A 19,191-nucleotide genomic window follows, 5' to 3' on the forward strand; every position below is an offset into this window, starting at 1 on the left:
ACTCACAAAGATAAAAATACATGCATTGTCAACAAAAAGAGGGGAAAACACATGAAAATGATTTTTTTTTTTCAAAGCAAACAACGACAACAAACAAAAATGAAGTTATAATATATCAGTTCGGTTGTAAAGGTAGTTAGAATTCTATACACAGTTATCTAACTTAATTATTCAAATACATATATTTCTAATACATTTATACAACTGGTTTAACTACATCAACTATATATTTGACTATATATTTTAACCTCTGTATTTTGCATAAATGAGTCCCGTATTTCAATATATTTGTTCATACATAGTCTAATGTCTATAGGCAATCTCATAGGTGACAAGTGCAATCAGGATTTCAATCCACTGAATGAAATATCATATTCTAAAACCATAGATTTTTCTTTAGAAAGCACCCAATCCACTTTTTACATTTTGGTTAAATGATCTGAGGTTTCACTATACCGTCAGGAAAACTAATATATCAATTTAAAAAAGCTATTTATATCTCTCTTTATGGAGAAGCCACTTGCAACTTCAGTTAAGAGTTCTATATTACTTATGGACATCTATTTTCAGAATAATCATGATCCTAAAGAAGGTGCCATTGTAAAATGCAATTGTATCATAATAATATAATTTTGTTATAATGAGCTAACATCTCAGTTTAGTTTTTAATTACTTACACTTTATAAAAAAATGCTCTTGTAGGTCAGCAAGCTCTTTCACACATTATCATATTTTCTTTTGTGATTATGAAAGGGCAAAGTAGCAGTGTCTTACCTGTTATTCAGAATAGGAAAAGAAAATGTTGCATGGTAGGAAAAATCGGAACTCATTTGAAACTCTTTCTGATCGATGGACTAATGGCTGGGCTGGTGACACTTTAAATATAACTTGGATTACACATGAATACATAAAAGCTGCTCCAGCCAACTAACATTTCGCTTTCCTGTTGTGTGAAAAGCTATTTGATAAGCTTTTTAAAGGATTCATTGGGGAATACGCTATTGTCAGGGTTGGAACAAAGCAGAATGCATCAGGAGAGGCATAAAGGAATCTTCTGGCAATTGATTGCAAAACCATTAAAATTCCACCTTGTGGATATCGCAATGCACTCTACATGGAGCTGCCCTTGAAAAGTATCTCGAAGCTTTAATTGGTTCAAAATGCGGTAGCCCTGATAGTTTTGTGCAAGCCTAGATTTGTGCATGTGTCGCCTCTCTTGCAGGAGATGGATTGGTTGCTAATTTGCTTCCGAGTCCAATTCAAAATGCTGGCTGTCACTTTCAAAGCCCTACATGGCTTGGGACCAGGTTATTTGAAGGGGTATCTCTTCCCAGTTATATCTACACAACTCACTAGAGGCAGGGAATGCTATGGGTCACTTTTAACACTAACAATAGCGCTTAGACTTATACAGCTCTTCATAGTGCTTTACAGCCTTCTCTAAGCAGTTTACAGAGTCACCATATTGTCCCCATTTTACCTGGGTCCCCATTTTACCGAACTTGGAAGGATGGAAGGCTTGAGTTGGTCCAGGAGTCAGCAACCCGCGGCTCTGGAGCTGCATGTGGCTCTTTCATCCCTCTGCTGCGGCTCCCTGTCGCCGCCACAATTTTGAGAGGAGCTTCCGGTTATGGGCAGGAAAAGCATGGCGCACCAGAAGAGACTCTATGGCAACGGGTGGGTTTTCTGGTCAGCTCCATAATTGATAGGGCTTTCAGGTAGGCCAGGTAGAGGAAAAAGAATGCTGCACTAGGAGGAGACTCTATGGTGGGGGAACCAGACTTGTGGTCGGCTCTAGAATTGAATGGGGGGCTTCCGTTTAGGATCTTTGTGGCTCTTTGATTGTTTAAGGTTGCCGACCCCTGAGCTGGTCAGAATCGAATTCCTGGCAGTGAGCAAGCCTGCAATACTATATTCTAACCATTGTGCCACCATGACTCATTGAGGTCCATCTAGTGGGACCAAGAAAAAGGCCCCTATCTGTAGTTGCTCCCTCCCTGTGGAACATCATGTCTGCAGAGACTGCCTCTCACTTTTGCAAGCCTGAAGACATGGTCTACCAACAGACCTGGGTACCCCAGAATGATGTGGAGTCCATCAAGTGTATAGTTTGTCACTAGGGGGATAGAAGATTATTCATTTTTATACTTGGGTTTTATCCTTGCAAGCTGCCCAGAGTTACCAAGAGTGAGTTCTTAATAATAAATAAATAAATAAATATTTTCCATTCAAAAGCTTTTCTGACATGAAATGGGCCTCTCTGTTGAGTTATAAAGGAAGTGTTTCATTACAGAGAAAATGAAGATCAACACGGATAAACATATACATAACATGGATACCAATCCTTCAAATATCAACATAGAACTGCAGGACCAACCAATAGCACAGGAGGGTGAATTAGAGCTACAAGATCTAGACTGACATCATAGGAATGACCACTAGATGGCAGCCAGAATCAAACATTTCTGTACCTCAGAGCTGCCTACTAATGGTTGCCTGGATTTTTGCAGTTTAAGCTGTGAAGCAGTTGAACCTTCTCCAATTGCCCAGGCACATTGTATAACAAATGAATGAAGAGTGCTGCGTCTGAGGCAGTGGTGAAATCCAAATTTTTTTACTACTGGTTCTGAGGACGTGACTTGGTGGGCAAGGTGTGGCTTGGTGGGTGTGTCAGGGGACGGATACTGCAAAATCTCTATTCCCACCCCACTCCAGGGGAAGGATATTACAAAATCTCTATTCTCACCCCACTCTGGGGCCAGCCAGAGGTGGTATTTGCCGGTTCTCTGAACTGCTCAAAATTTCCGCTACCGGTTCTCCAGAATCTGTCATAACCTGCTGGATTTCACCCCTAGTCTGAGATAGAGAGAGCTCTGCTTTGGTTTGGCTGTAATCTGCACTCCAGGGCAGGAGAGCAATGTATTTATGTATTTTTAAAGGTTTTTTTTTTAAAAAAAAAAAAACACACACACACACACATCAACTCTGATTTAAATATACGACCTTACTAGGGGAAGTCGTTTTCAAACTATACTCTTCTAGAGGTGTTTGATATCAGTTTATGTGTATTAAGAACCACATCTCGCTTATGCTACAATTACGTATGCTACATCATCTCTCCTAAACTGCCTGAAGCAGATCAGCCACTACTAATGCTGTCATGCCAAGATAAAAATGCTAGTCTGAAATCAATCTCTGTCTCTTCCTTTTATTCCTCCAGTGTGTGGATTTCTAGCATTTGGGATTCATGAGCCAAGGCTTGATGAAACAGAGAGATTAACTCATGATGTCTTTTGCCTGGGTTTATTTCTATATACACCGTCAATTTGGCCGGTTAAAGATTATGGGCTGCTTTGCAAGACAGCCTTGGTAGCAGGGTGAAATGGTCCCGGTTTGGACCGGATCACCCGATCTGGTAGTGATGATGGCAGGTAGTTCGGAGAACCGGTAGCAAAAATCCATGCACCCCTCCCCCCATGCCCAGCTGAGCAGTATGATCATCAGAGGCTTTTTTTTTACTTTTAAAAGCATTTTTTCTACAACCTCTTCAGCCGAAAAAATACTTTTAAAAGTAAAGAAAAAAAGCCTTGATGATGATCGTACGGCTCAGCTGGGATCGTCAGAGGCTTTTAAAAGCATTTTTTCTACAACCTCTTCAGCCAAAGAGGTTGTAAAAAAATGCTTTTAAAAGTCTCTGACGATCCCAGCTGAGTTGCCTGATCGCCAGAGGCTTTTAAAAGCATTTTTTTACAACCTCTTCGGGTGAAGAGGTTGTAGAAAAAATGCTTTTAAAAGTTAAAAAAAAACCATTGGCCACGCCCACCCAGTCACATCACCCCCCCCCACCAAGCCACACCCACAGAACCGGTAGTAACACATTTTACATTTCACCACTGCTTGGTAGTTCTAGTTTCTCAGTACTTCTTCCTTGCTCATCTCTTCCTTTGGGGATGTGTTCCCATTGCCAATCAAAGGGAAAACAGCAGCTACGTGGAGACAACAGTTCCTTCCTCTTACACCTTTACTTTGCTGCTTGCTTTCTGCTTTTAACCTCGAAGTAGAGGGGCACAAACCTCAGCACGCATCTGAAACTGCTAGCTCTTGAGCTCTATCCTTGGCAGAATGCTACCAGAGCACTGCAGGCACATTGGAGACATGGCATCTAGACACCTGTCCTGGCCTGCAGCAAAGAGCAGTTATTTTGCTATGGAAGTAAATAAATATGCAAGAACACGGTTTGTGAGGTTGCACCTTTCAACTTTCCATAACTAGTTTTTAGTGATTATGTTGTGAAGACTTATGATACCCAGACAATTGCACCAAGGGAAGAACCATATTTCTATTGCTCAGAGTAAAATGAGGAAACCATGGCTCCTGTGCATTTCATCTTTGCATCACTGGAAGTGTCATACCACCAGCCAGAAAATGAATTCAATGAGTCATTGTCAATGCAAATCCAACAGCAAGTCTCCCCAGAATGTTAGAATAGAAAATTTTCTCTCGTCTAGTTTAGAGAATGCTAGTACCAGAGTTGTGCTCTTTTCACTCCAGAGCAGGGATGTTTATTATTATTGTTTATTGGTTTGATTTATATGCCGCCCTTCTCTGGAGAGTCAGTGCGGCTTACAATGCGTTAAGCAATAGCCTTCATACTTTTGTATATACCTGCTTAGTAGGGCTTTCAGCCCCCCCAAGCGGTGTTCTTTTTTATACAAGGCAGCTTATTGCCCCCACAAACCTCCTCATTTTACCTACCTTGAAAGGATGGAAGGCTGAGTCAACCTTGAGCCTGGTGAGATTTGAACTTGCAGTAATTGCAGGCAGCTGGTGATACTTTAATAGCACTTAGTCAGCTGCACCACCAAGACTCTTAATGTCAAATTCAATTTCATTGAGGGCCGCATCAGGGTTGTATTTAACCTTGGAGGACTGGGGGTGTGCCCAGGATGGGCATGGCCAGAGTGGGCGTGACAACACTCAGCCTCCTGCAGCACTCTGACAGTCAAAATGGGCAGGGGGGTTAATTACAAAATGTGGGCTTTGCTTTGTGACATCCAGATCCAGTGAGCAGGGAGTGTGACCTGCACAGAAAATACACTTTTGTTTGGTTATGAAGAAATATCCCCAAAGTCAGATGTAGACTAAATGTAGACTGACTTTTAGCTACACACCTTCCCAGCAAACAGCAAATTTTGAAACTCTAAATAAAGAGGATTCATTTTAGGATGAGTAAAGAACATTTGAGGGAGGGGTGCACAATAGCCCTTCTCTGTCTGAGGCCATAGAGACCTGGCACCAATCAAAATACTTTTTGTAAAGCAACTGATCAACACTGACAGGGTAAGCTACTAGTATATGAAAATAAGAGCAAACTCCACTCCCTTCTAGTACTGATGATGTTACCTGGTTTGGTAATGAAATTTCTGCAAGAAAACCATCAAGCTCAGAGAGCACCAAGGACCCCCCAGTTCAACCCTGAGCTACAAATATTCTCTTCTATCGATAAACACTTTTTGGTTAGAGGGACTCAGAACCTGCCTTATATAAGATCATATCACTTTTTATTTTGAGAAGAATAACAGATCTCTGCAGTGCTGGTGTTTTTGGGATGTGGAAGATGGCCTGTGATTGAGCGGATTGGAACTTTCTATTTTGGACTCTCTGAAAAATGGATTACATATATGTTGAGCTATAAGGCAAAAGAACTATGGAATTGGGGCATGCAGATGATCTGGCTGTTACCCTAATGTGGTTGTCGGAATTAATAATCTAGACAAAAGACATCACAGAAGATACCATATGGAATATAAATATAAAGTCACTCGGGGGGGGGTTTATATACAGAAATACTTATTAATGATGGGGGCAGATGGTAATTGAAGATACTGAAAATACTGTTGGAAGCAGGACTTGATGTTACCCTAACATGGTCGATGGAATTAACAATCTAGTTGAAAGACATTACAGAAGATACTATATGGAATACAAATTTAAAGTCATATGAGGGTTTTACTTATATATGGAAATATCTTTTAGTGACATGGGCAGAAGAATAAAGATATTAAATATATTATGTATGGTAGACCTGTAGGAAAGTGGGTGAAATAAAATTGATATGGTATAAGGTGATAGGTAACGTTACCGATTGCTTAGTTTAGGAAAAGGGATGTTATGTTTAGATATTAATATACTTAAAAGATTTGAATTAAAAGATATATGTATGGGGGTGGAGGAAATGGGTAGATTGTGAGCAGAATAAATGCCAAATTAGGATCTATTATATAGTTTTATAGCCGAATGCTGTTTTGAAATGTATAGTATATGGGGGACATAATAATAATGTTAGAAAGAAATGCTAAGCACATAGGGGGTGGTGTAAAAGGGTGGTAAAGTATTATATAATGTGATATTAATTTGGATTTCATCTTGTAGAAGCCATGGGGGGAGGGAGAGGGATGGGGGTTAGGGAGCGGGGGGGGGAAGGGGGAAAATTTGTATTTGAAAAACTTTTTCAATAAAAAAAAAGATCATATCACTTTTGATATGATATCTAAATTTTGATATGATTTCTGTAAATAAGGAATGTAGAATTATAATGGCTGAGTCTTTGATCTTCATGCATCCAAAAAAATACAAAGCTAAGGGATAAACAAATAAAAAAACAGATTTGAAAAAAGAAAAGGCTCAGGAAAGAAAAAGAGTGAAAGTGTAAGAAAAAAAGAGGAAAGAAGGAAAACCGAAAAAGAATGACTTCCAACTTTCTTTGGTACAGATATAAGTAAAAAATATATCAAACTCTTACTCTAAGATTAACATTTGTCTACATTATTTCCATAACCCCATATCTAATCATCAAAGCCCCAGATCAACTTTTAATTTCAGTTTCTCACAAAAAGTCCAGTAATGGTTCATATCGCTTTAATCACTATTTGTTAAGGAAACCACAGCTGATTGATTTAATTGCACCAAACTCTAAATAAAACAGGAATGGAAAATCCTAAACTCTAGTGTAGACCCATGCTTCTCAACTTTGGCTACTTTAAGATGCATGGACTTCAATTCCCAGACAGCATGAAGTTCGCCCATCTTAAACTTGCCAAGACTGAAAAACACTGATGTACAGATAGGGATTTTTCCATTCCTCTTTTACTGGTTCTTACTTACTTATGAGCAATCATAATGCAAAATCTTCAGTTCCACCCCATTCCAGAAGAATCATAATGCAAAATTGTCACTTCCACCCCATCCCAAAGCAACCAGAATTCCCTCACTAACCTGCTTTCCAGCTCCGTTTCCTGCGTGCAGGGCAACAAAAGAAGACCATGTGACTACCATTTTTTAAAAAAAAATGCAATCAGACCTTCTAACTTCTCGGGGGTGGGGGGGGGGAAGATCTCACAAATGTAGAAGCTCTGACTTAACTTTTTTTTTTTACTGGTAGTCACATAGTCTTTTGTTGTTCTGCATGCTGGAGAATGGAGCTGGAAAGCAGAATGGGGGAATTGTGTTTGCTGCAGGATTCTGCAGGAGGCCGTCCAGGCCAAAAATGGGCCGCAGGGGGGCCACGCACTTCCCATTTTCACTAGCAGAGGCACTGCGGGCTGGTCCTTTGCTATTTCCAGGCTGGCCCCACAAGCCAGATCTAAGCACCCCATGGGCTGGATCCGGCCAGTGGGCTTTGAGTTTGACACTCCTGCTCTAGAGTGGAGTTTCTCAACGTTGAGAACTTTTAAGATGTGTGGACTTCAACTCCCAGAATTGCCCAGTTAGCATGGAATTCCGAGAGTTGAGGTCCACACATGTTAAAGTTCCCAAGGTTGAGAAACACTGCTCTAAAGCAAGTGACACACTTGTAAGCTATAATCCTTCCTGTATCCGAAGCAGACTTTTGGTATCTTTCTTCAAACCCAACCTTTGTCTTGATTTTGCCATACTAGGCATGCAAACAGATTAAAAGATATCAATAATAGTAGTAAAAGATAATGAATATCCTAAAAAGATGGGACCTGCAGCCTGCAAGTAGTATTCTGCTACAATTTTGGTGGCCCACAGAATGACCCGGAGCTCTGCCTGCCTTTCTTTGCAGTACAGCTGATCAGCCTGGTAGGGAATAGATGGCTGATTTCATCTATTACCGGGATTAGGGAACAATCATTTTTGAGAAAAGACTTAGGAAGGTAGAGAGAAGCCTCATTGGTTTAATGATCAGTATTCTGGTTGCTAGACTTCATAAATCATAACTGTGTGTGTGTGTGTGTGTGTGTGTGTGTGTGTGTGTGTGTGTGAGAGAGAGAGAGAGAGAGAGAGAGAGAGAAAGAGAGAGAGAGAGAGAAAGAGAAGGAGTAGAGTGAATGATAATGTGTGAATGGGTATATGTAGTAGAGTATATACATATGATTGTATGTGAATGGTGCAAAAGAAAATAGATGAGAGAAAGAGGGAGGGAGGGAGTGGGACGGGGAGGGAGGGAGGGACAGAGAGAGGGAGAGGGAAAGAGAGGAAGAGAGGGAGTAGAGTGAATGATAATGTGTGAATGGGTGTATGTAGTAGAGTATATACAGTACATATGATTGTATTTGAATGGTGCAAAAGAAAATAGATGAGAGAAAGCTGGAGGGGGAGGGGGAGGAGGAGGGAGGGAGAGAGAGAGAGAGAGAGGAAGAGAGAGAGAGAAAGAGGAAGAGAGGGAGTAGAGTAAATGATAATGTGTGAATGAGTGTATCTACATATGATTGTATGTGAATGTTGCAAAAGAAAATAGATGAGAGAAAGAGGGAGGGAGGGAGGGGGGAGAGAGAGAGAGACAGAGATGATTTAAGGCTTGTAGTTGTTTTTGCATAAACTGGTTCTGGCCAGAATTGAAATTATAGTAGCTACTAATAATGTCTCTTTTCCACCAGTTATTTCTTCATTTGTTTTGTTCAACGTATAAGCTGCCTCCACCATCAAAGCAAATCTTCATTATATACAAGTTATTAAAGCAATAAAACAAGAACACAACACGGTAATCAAAACAAAAATGTAATATATATTACTATTATCAGGGAAGAAAACACTATAAATACTAAGGAGTAATATCCTAATATAAATTCAGGGGTCACAAATGGCTGTGCCCCAGGGCTTGCTGAGAAAGCCATGAGCCAATCAACTCATTTCAAATCCTGTAAGCTTGTGTGTCTGTCACTACTGCAGAAACTGGAACCTAATATTACAATACTGAAATAAATGCACATGATACAAAGTGCAAAAAAAATCCCATATCACCCGTTTCCATTCAGAAACCAAGAGAGCAGAAATAAAAACCATGCAATTTTTCCTTACCTTGTTCATCAAGGAGAATGTTATCCGGTTTCACATCTCTGAAAAGCAAAATAAATGTATGTATATATAAAACTTAATCTTGACAGAAAAAAGGCAACTACTCCTGAATTTTTTTTCCATATCAAGCAAATTGCTCTAAGAAGCCATTAAGCATATTGAGTTTTTGTTATTGTTTCCAAGATTGTAAAAACATTACCTATTATCAGCTACACAAAAACAGAGTTGTGAAATACCCATGATCTTTGCAAAGAAATTTCATTTGAATGTAGTGTATAGAAATTATCTCAATAAACAAAGGCATGTCAGGTTTGAAAACAATTCCTGCCAATTGGAGTTATCTTATGATGAAGATCCTTCCATCTTCAAACTGTATTAAATAAGCAGCTGCCAGGGGTCTAAAATTGGACTGCCAGAATAGGGGAGTGTAATTTTTCCATTGGCATCTCCCTGAGAATGCATTTCTCCACATGAGGATCTATTCTATTGTCATTAAAATATGGGATTAAAGTTCAGGAACATCTAGTTTCAAACTTCATTCAGTATGAAATTCACTGGATGATTCTGAGCCAGTAACTCACTGGTTGATATAAGCATTTAGGAGAGGAGTGAAATCATGTATATGGTAGGTAAAAAGGAAATTACTCTTCCAGAATGCCATGGTTCTAATCTCAGTCCATAATCTCTGTGCCTCCTGTTAGGAGGAGAAGGAAGAGGAGGCCGCTAATGACCTGGAAATGAGATGTCATTAATTTAATGTTCCCCAACCTGGTGTCCTCTAAATGTGTTGGGATTTCAATTCCTAGAATTTCCAGAAAAATTGGCTGAAAATTGAGAAACCCATCTAAAAGGCACCATATCGGTAAAAGCTGGATAGGCTGTTTCTGTACTAAAACAGTCTTGACTCATGGTAAAAGAGTTTTTCCAGACTTTTGACAAATAATAAAAAAAAAAACTGAGAAAGATTTTGATACAGCAGCCACTAGTCTCAATTATAATCCTATAGAAAGAAATCAATTACACAGAAGTGCATCGAAGATTGAGATGACATGATCATGAAGTTACCCGCTTGTTCAAAATTCTATGTAAATAGAATACAGATCAAGATTAGAGGATTAGAAAATTAGATTTTGATTATTTCCTACAATGAACAGTCCTTCCATTTCATGGTAGAACTAGAGATTAAGTATTTGCTGAAGAAAATTTACTCCAACTATAAAATCAATTTCAGAGTTGAGATTCTGTAGAGTTGTTCCCAATGGGCTAGGATGAGATGAGTTCATAGAATTAGACCTGATCATTACAGCTGCCAACAACAGATTGTAAGATCACCTGTGTATAATACGCTGACTGCGCAAATAGTCCAAAGCTGATGCCATTTCACAGATATATAGTTTAACTGTTTCTTCTGTAAACTGCACATTCTGTTGAAGATGATAACGTAAGTCACCACCCAAGAGTAGATCCACCACCATGAACATGTCTTCTTCATCTTGGAAGGAGTACCTATAGAAAAATGAGGGAACAGGGAATTCCATTATATTTGCACAGACAATATTACTATGCCCTTATGATAGTTCTCCATACCACATAATGACCTGGAAATGAGACGTCCTTAGTATTATATTACCTAACCCGGTGACCTCTGGATACATTGGGACTTCGGTTCTTATAATTTCCAGAAGAATTGGCTGGAATGTGCTTGAATAATAACAATGCTTCTACATATCTAAATATATATCCTTCAACTCCTTTCATTTGTCCCAGTTCTTTTGAACCACTGATATTTATATATTTGGGGTGTCATTTTCTTTTAATGCTTATTACTGTTAGCTGTCCTCTATTCTGTATCTAGTAGGGAGCAGCTGTCATAGTTAATTTTAACTTGTTCATGTAATCCTGTTTCTATATCTGGCTGGATCACATGGCTTCTATAATATGATCATTACACAGTAATTTTTTCCAGGCATAATCAATAATGTACTGGAATACCAAGCAGTCTATCTCATTTCATTATCAAAGGATAACCAGTGCCATTAGTGTGAATGACTCATTGGCAAGATTTTGTTAGTCTGAGCTGCCTGGAATCTTTTTAATACAGAAATTCTGGGATGTCATTAGCTGGACATTTTTGCTCTATCTGCCAAAGCTGAGTGGAAAAAAAATGTGAAAGGGGTGATCAAATAAGTCAGAGAATTATCTTCTTCTAAGAATATCTAGATTATAGAATTGGCACGAGTTAGAAACATCCACTTCAGTTTATCATCCCCAATAAATGAAGTGTATACTTTATCTGGATCTTTGTAAAAAGCACATAACATGGTTATTCCTTTACATTTCTACATTCCCCAACAAAGTTTCTAGGAGAAGCACTCATAAGAATTTAGATGAGAGTGTAAGATCTCAAGAATGAAAATACCGAAAGCTTACCAAAAATGTTTTTAACATTTGGTGCATTTTTATTTATTATTTTATTATTATTATTTTGTTAAATGCCATTACATAAGATGACTCAGTAGTGCTATCTCTTGGAAAAAAAAAAAAAGCCAAGATCTGAATTATCCATTCAGAAAGCTACAGGAAGAATCAGTATTTACATTTCAAAGTATTGTAGATAAAAACAAGAGAAGACAACCAAAAGGATAAAAAGGCTTGAGCAATTCCCCTGTGAGACACATTGCTATTCAGTGTTTTTTCAGCTTAAGAGTAAAGAGGGGACCAAAAAAGACACACATTATTAGTATAGATAGATAACCATGAGTGGCTACATAGAAATTATTCCTTCACATAACACCAATTTTTTTTTTGGGTGGGGGGGAGAGAAAGTCTTCACATATCACAGTTAACTTCCAGAATTTCTTATTACATAAAGAAGTGATAGTCTCCAATCTGAGTAGCTTTGAAAGGAAGTCACACAACTGCATAAGAGATAAAGCTATCAATGCTTAATATTTAGCATAGGTATGTCTTGTTTCCAAGACTGGATCTGTGCACATTTCAACAGCAGATTGCTGTAGAAAATGAAACAGAAGAAGCTACTGGATCCATGTTATGTTTGTGGTTCCTGGTTGGACATTTAACAAGAGAATGTTAAATTAGACCTTTAACTTTGATCCAGCATACTTTTTCCTCTTACATTCGTAAAACCACAGGAGTGTGCCCTCTATATTTATTATTATGCTACACTTTCTCCTATGCAATCAAAGCTGGAGACATGTCCTCACCCTGCCTCCTTACTGTGACATGGTAGTTAGGGTAACAAGGGACATTCAAGTTACCCCCAACTGTGAAAGCACACTAGCTGACTTTGGGTCAATTACCCCACATATTTTTTATTTTATTTTATTTTATTTTTTAAAATTTGATTTATATGCCACCCTTCTCCGGAGACTCAGGGTGGCTTACAATGCGCTAAGCAATAGCCTTCATACTTTTGTATATTTATACAAAGTCAGCTTATTGCCCCCACAAACTGGGTCCTCATTTTACCTACCTTAGAAAGGATGGAAGGCTGAGTCAACCTTGAGCCTGGTGAGATTTGAACTTACAGTAATTGCAGACAGCTGGTGTTAATCACAATCCTATCAGTCTGCTGAGCCACCAGGCCCTTCCCATATTTGTTATGGGGGGATAGGGTGGTGGAGAAAAGAGTGCTATGTTTTTAGTTTTGCGACAGGGCAGATCTCACTGAAGTTTCAACTGAGATTCTTATACCCCAGTGCATAGGCATTTTTCAGTAGAGATGTGACTTTTTATACTAATAGACCGAAAGGTCTATTCTCCAAATTACAACCTTGCTGATATCAGTTCAGGAATTTTTTTCTGCAGCCCTATTCCTCACATGAGCTAGATGTTGGTTTGAGAACTATTAAGAATGACAGTAGAAAGAGAACTGCTAGATACAATAATTCAATATAATTATATTGAATAGCAAATAGCAATAGCATAATAATTCAATATAATTCCTTTTCTGAAGAATAGTAATAACTTTAAATGAAAAAGTAAATACGCCAAACCTAGAAAAATTCTCCTAAAATTATGGTAGCCGACTTTCCTATGAAATCCTTCCCTAAATGAACAAGAGACAGATTATCTCAGAATCTCATTGTTCAATCGTATCAATTAAAAAATCCAGATTAATGTGATCTCCACAATTAATCAAGGTAGTATATGTTTGTCTTTTCCACTATTCAATGTTTAATCTTTATTACATTTCATTACATTCTTCATTTATTCCATTTGTCCTTTTGACATTACACTATTACAATTGGTTTCTTTTTCCTCAACAGCTTTCTCCAACCTTGTGCCTTCTTAAATTTCAGCTCTAATAATTCCTGAATCAATATGGGCAGCCAGGCAATCAGCCAGCCAAACTAATCTAATAATTATTTAATTCTATATTTGCAGCCACATATTAAGAAACTATGTTTTATCACAGGAATTCTTATCATAAGCCAACTGTTGTATAACTGGAGTCTCCATTTCTATAGATATTCTGAATACTGGATTTCTATAATGCTAAATTTTGTTTGCTATAGATTGTGGACTTTGCCATTTTCCTTTATGTATAATGAAATTTTGAAAATCTGCACTGCCCAAGACTTTTTTCTGAAAAAGTCCTTCAACTAGATGCATGCATTTGGAAAATCAGTGGAATTGATACATTCAGGAAAAAAAAAAGAAATTCACCAAAGATTCACTAGGAAGACATGCTCAATTTCTTGTAGAATCTCTAGTTCTCTGAACACGTTCCGAACTTCATCTCTTTCAATGCACTGTTGTTTATTCATGTACTTCATGGCATACATCTTCTCTGTGTCTTTCTTTTGTACAATGCACACCTAGATGTAACACAACAAAAAAAAGTTGAATTAATATGTGTCTTTGTACTTTTTTATTTATCTATTGTAATCAGTAAACAATGGTGAAATGTGATGAGCTCCCCAAAAATCATTTGTTTATTATTTTCTTTTATTTTGTATTATTTTCATGTTATTTTCTGCACAAGTTCATTCAGAAAATTATGAAGGAAAAGACAAGTCTACCTTTTGATAAGAATACTTTTCTTTAAAATTGTCAGCATCTGGTAATGTCATTTTAGCAAAATATCTAAAGACAATGCAGTCAATCAAATGTGTTGAATTTCCTCTCTTATAATAAGTAACCATGTCTGAAGGCTATGCTGGCTGAGAAGAACATGAGACTTGACATCAAATGCCATCATGTAGGAGAAAGCTTACACAGGGTGTCAGGTTTCGATGTCATCTCAAATAAATTGCATTAAACAATTAATCTTTGCTGAAATATTCCATTTATTGAGTACGACAGATCTGGCCCTGACTTCGTCGTAGCCGATACTAATCCTCTGATCCCCAAAACCTTCCCTTTCCATTCCCCAATTCTCATCTTCTCATTGGCCATCTTCCAAGTCAGTCTCCCCAGCTTCTGACCTCAGCCCATAGGAATGTCCCCCCTCCCATCCCATCTCTTAGGGGATATTATCTACAGAGAAAATAAGTAGGTGAAAAGTCAAGCCTCGTCTCCTTTTTATGGCAGCATCAGAATGCTGACATAGGAACTCTTATGAGAATACAAAGAAGGTAGCTTGATTCTATTATAATTTTCAGCCTGTGATGAGAAGGTAGGCTTAAGACAAGAGTTTGTCAGAGAACAGCCTTTCCCAGACTCTTTATATTTTAGATGGATGTCCTTCATCTCCCAAAATTTCCTAGCCAGTAGAACAAAAACCACAAACATGGAGAAAGCCAAGGCTGGCATTAGATTCTTTCACTTTAAATTCATGAATTTACTTGCTTATTGGTTATGTAATTGATTTGCCTCCTCAATCCTAGCAGCATTCTAGGCAGCATGCAGATAATGAAAGTTTAATGATTACATAATAACTGTAATCATCATCATCATCATCATACAGTGGTGTATGATGACTCCCATTTTAGCAATGTCCCAATGCTCAAGAAGGCAAATACTGTCACATTTAGACTTTCCAATGTTATAAGGGCAGAACATGAAACAAATCATTTTCCATGCCAAAGGTAATGTCCGAATTATACTTAGAAGAATATAATTTAGTGTCAGCAATTAAATAATTCAGTGCTAGCAACTGTGAAACTCTATGAATTATCAAAGTGTGGGTACAGTAAGAAAGAGCCAACAATTTCAGGAAAGATGGTATCAAACACTGTGATTGGGGAATTGCTCTTCTATCAATGTGCTGAATCCCACTGAGTTTCTGGGCTCAAATCAAAATCTGATCTACCCTTTAATCCTTAATAATTTGGGACTGGAATATACTAAAGAGCTTCCTCTCTGTACATACACTTGTCTATATTACAATTCCTCAAACAGAGACATTTATTTGGCTATCCCTGCTGATGAGCTACAAGGAAAGTTATTTTTTTCTCAGTGATGGCACTTTAATGTGGGGTGCCATCCCTCAACACAGTTTACTTCTCCATTTTATGTATGTAGTTGATCTATCAAGAAAATTATTGTACTACTAATTTTTGAAAGTTTAAGATATAAAGAGGTACTATGTGGATGCCTTTATGACTGTATTGGTATATTTATCTGATAATGTTGGGAACTGGATAGCTGTTGGCAACAACTGTCACATCTGGCTTTGTGGTGTAATTTAATAAGCACCACTGGGATGTATGCCCATGAGCCCTCCACTAAGTCCTCCCCAAAAGAAATTTCCAGGAAGATCTTCAGCACAAGAACTATTTTTAGCTAATTTTATGGAGATCTCTCTGAGATAAGAGGAATGTGAAAGGGAAATGTGGTTCAGAATTACACGGGAAGCAATTTGAAGTTTGCAGAATATGCATGGCTGTTATCAATATTTCATTCCATCTACATTGTATGCTGCCTTTTAGGGTCTTCCCTGGATAATTTAGAAAATGCCCTTTAAGAAGAGTTCTCATATCATTCAGGTCTAACAGCTTACTTGCAATAGTTATTGTTAAGTATTCACAGTCCATGACCCAACAGTTCAGTCATAGTCACTCCCCAACAATAACCTCTGAATCTACAAGCTTTACATAGCAGACCAAAAAATTACTACATACAAGTTACTCATATGGAAAAAAATAATATAGCATACTTCGTGCAATCACGTGCTTCATGATTGTTTTCCTAATAATTTCCTAATAATTTATTAAATTATGTCATAAAGATCTGGAACCAAGTTTACTCAGGCAAGATAGAAGATCTCTCCCACCTATAATCATATTTATGGGGCTCCTGGAAAATTTTATATCAGTCTGAGGTTTTGTTTTCATAACCAAAACAAATAACATCATTAGTCTCCTCCTTATTCAGTTACTTTTATTAAAGAAGGAATTAGTGCTTAAGGCATTTAAAAATCATGTTGCTTTTTTAAAAAAGTTGATTGTATATCAAGCTGGTTGCATAGGGCTTCCTGCTCAGAGAGTTTTAAATGAGTTCAGTCCTAAAGTTGTATTCCGTGACCTCCAATTCAGAAAATGAGTGTTCAGAAGGGAATTCAACCACTATCATAAGTGTGTGGGATACAACAACTCAGGCACACATTTTAACATTGAGTAAAGATTTCAAGATTCATTTTTATGGGTCTGCTAGTGAGGTAAGCTCTAAAAAAAAAATCTTAATTTATAGGTTATCTCAAAATTTGAAAATTAAATTATTTTATTGAATCCTTCTAAGAAAAACAGACAACAGGGAAAGACTATAAATATTATATTCTCTATATAGCTTATTTGGATATAGAGTGCAAGTGTGAGATTGAATTGTTCAGAGGTTTAGATCTGTCTCCATGGCTTTTCGCTGTGTATTTTTACCCTACAACAAAGATAGGAAACAGGTACCAATTCATATATTGCAAAACTACAACTCCCAACATTCCTCAACATTGGCCTTGCTGGTTCTCACATTACCAGGAGTGGTAGTTAAGTAACAATTCTGGAGATTCAAGAATTCCTTATGCCAGCATCTGAACTCACATGTATAATGTAAAAATAAATTCCGTGGGTTGCTACATGTTAGAAATAGAAACAGTTCTGCAGAACTATTTCTAAACAGACTATTTGTAGATAGCTGTGAAAATTTGCCTGGAGGCACAAATTTTCAAGAATCAAAGCAGTTACGATTAGTCTTCTTTCCTCCAGAAAACCCCAACATTTAAAATAACACTCAAATTATACATCCCTCAAATTAAAATAAAAAAAGAGAAACAAAATGGGGTACATTTGAAAGGGAGGGAGGAAAATATCACAGCAGCTGGCATGATAATGAAGCTATTGTCATTGAAATTATCTCATTATTTTTTAAAACTTTTTTTTGCCAACAAGAGATTCGGCATGTAGAATTTAAATCAGCAGATCCTCAATGGATTGTTGAGAAGCAGGGTAATAATTGCTAATGCCATGAAACAACGAACAGTTAGTCTTTTCCAATTATAGGTTCAAAATATGAAAATAAGTCTTTAGTAAGAACAAGATCAGCAGTTTAGTTAACTAAAATGTTCCCTACTTCTAAATCAGTAATCATTGGTCCCATAACATATACTGCTTGTTTCTTTTACAATAAGAAATTAAAACTAATTTCTTATTGCAAAGCAAGATTGTTATATGCAGTACGAATAGTCCAGTTGTGGGTTCCTCCCAGTTCGGCCCGGTTCTCCGGAGCCGGTAGCAGTGCTGATATGACGTCACCGAACTGGTTCTGCCCCCCTGCGCGCCCCCCGTTATTCTTACCTTTTATTTGGCCCCACCCCCAATCTATTGCTGCCTCCTGAGTCCCAGCTGATGGGTAGAGGGAAAAAAACTGTTTAAACTCTTGCCGCGGGGCTTCAAAGGGCCGCCCTACAGCTGATCAGTGTTAAAAGAAAACAAATGGGTAGACCAGTGCCTGCAAAAATACATCAGTAGATCAGTGCCTGCAAAAAATAAATGGGTAGATTGGTATAGCTCTGTAAGCAGTTAAAAGCCTGGTAGACCAGTACCTCTGCTAAATCCTAAATAATTGTCACATGACCATCAAGCCATGCCCACAAAATAAGCCACGCCCACAGAACCTGTAGTAAAAAAATTTAGAACTCACCCCTGGAATAGTCCTCAACCTGCAACCACAACTGAGCCCAAAACTTTTGTTGCTCAGTGAGAAAATTGTTAAGTGGGTTTTGCCCCATTTACGACTTTTTTTGCCACCTTTGTTAAATGAATCACTGCAGTTGTTAAATTAGTAACATGGTTGCTAAGAGAATCAGATTTCCCCATGGACTTGGCTTGTCAGAAGGTCACAAAGAACTGATCACATGACCCGGGGATACTGCAACTGTCATAAAGGTGAATTAGTTGTTAAGTATCTGAATATAAATCACATGTCCTTGGAGATGCTGCAACAGCCATAAGTGTGAAAAATGGTCATAAATCACTTTTTTCAGTGCCGTTGGAACTTCAAATGGTCACTAAGTGAACTGTTGTAAGTCGAGCACTACCTGTGCTGTTTCCCAATACAGAGATTCTCAAATTCGGTGATCCTGAGACCACCTAAATTAATACATGGATTTCTGTGACTCCCCCTTCCCCAAATTAAACTAATGGTTTCAGTAGAGTGGAACTAAATGTATAGATGCACAACTTACTTTTAATAATTACATTTTAACTGACCCAGCAGTTGAAACCATGACAGTAACTTGCAGCCATACAAAATAATTCTATTGGATATAAGTAATAACTAAAATTAGATATAAAGCCATAATTTAATGGGGAGGAGGAGCTTCCTTACTTCTGTATAATTCCTGAAATCCATATTTCATTTTTGAGCCAACCACTCTTATTCATCAAGGAAAAAGAAAGAAAGAAAGACACTTTC

The 19,191-nt window shown here is 37.8% G+C and overlaps 1 protein-coding gene across 1 annotated transcript in view; it reads right to left on the bottom strand.

Moving 5' to 3' along the window:
* STK32C (serine/threonine kinase 32C) overlaps positions 1 to 14,141 on the bottom strand; it is a 28,588-nt gene extending 14,447 nt beyond the window's left edge. The window contains exons 1-3 of the mRNA XM_070945399.1: positions 14,008 to 14,141; positions 10,651 to 10,824; positions 9,322 to 9,359 (exon numbers count right to left, since the gene is read on the bottom strand). Coding sequence (XP_070801500.1) covers positions 9,322 to 9,359; positions 10,651 to 10,824; positions 14,008 to 14,126 — 331 coding nt within the window. The 5' untranslated portion in view covers positions 14,127 to 14,141. The remainder of the gene's footprint in view (positions 1 to 9,321; positions 9,360 to 10,650; positions 10,825 to 14,007) is intronic.
* Positions 14,142 to 19,191: the final 5,050 nt, after the last annotated feature.

The sequence above is a fragment of the Pituophis catenifer genome, unplaced genomic scaffold (assembly GCF_029215685.1).
Source record: "Pituophis catenifer annectens isolate HBS135680 unplaced genomic scaffold, rPitCat1.0.hap2 SCAF_6, whole genome shotgun sequence".
NCBI classification, from domain to species: Eukaryota; Metazoa; Chordata; class Lepidosauria; order Squamata; family Colubridae; genus Pituophis; species Pituophis catenifer.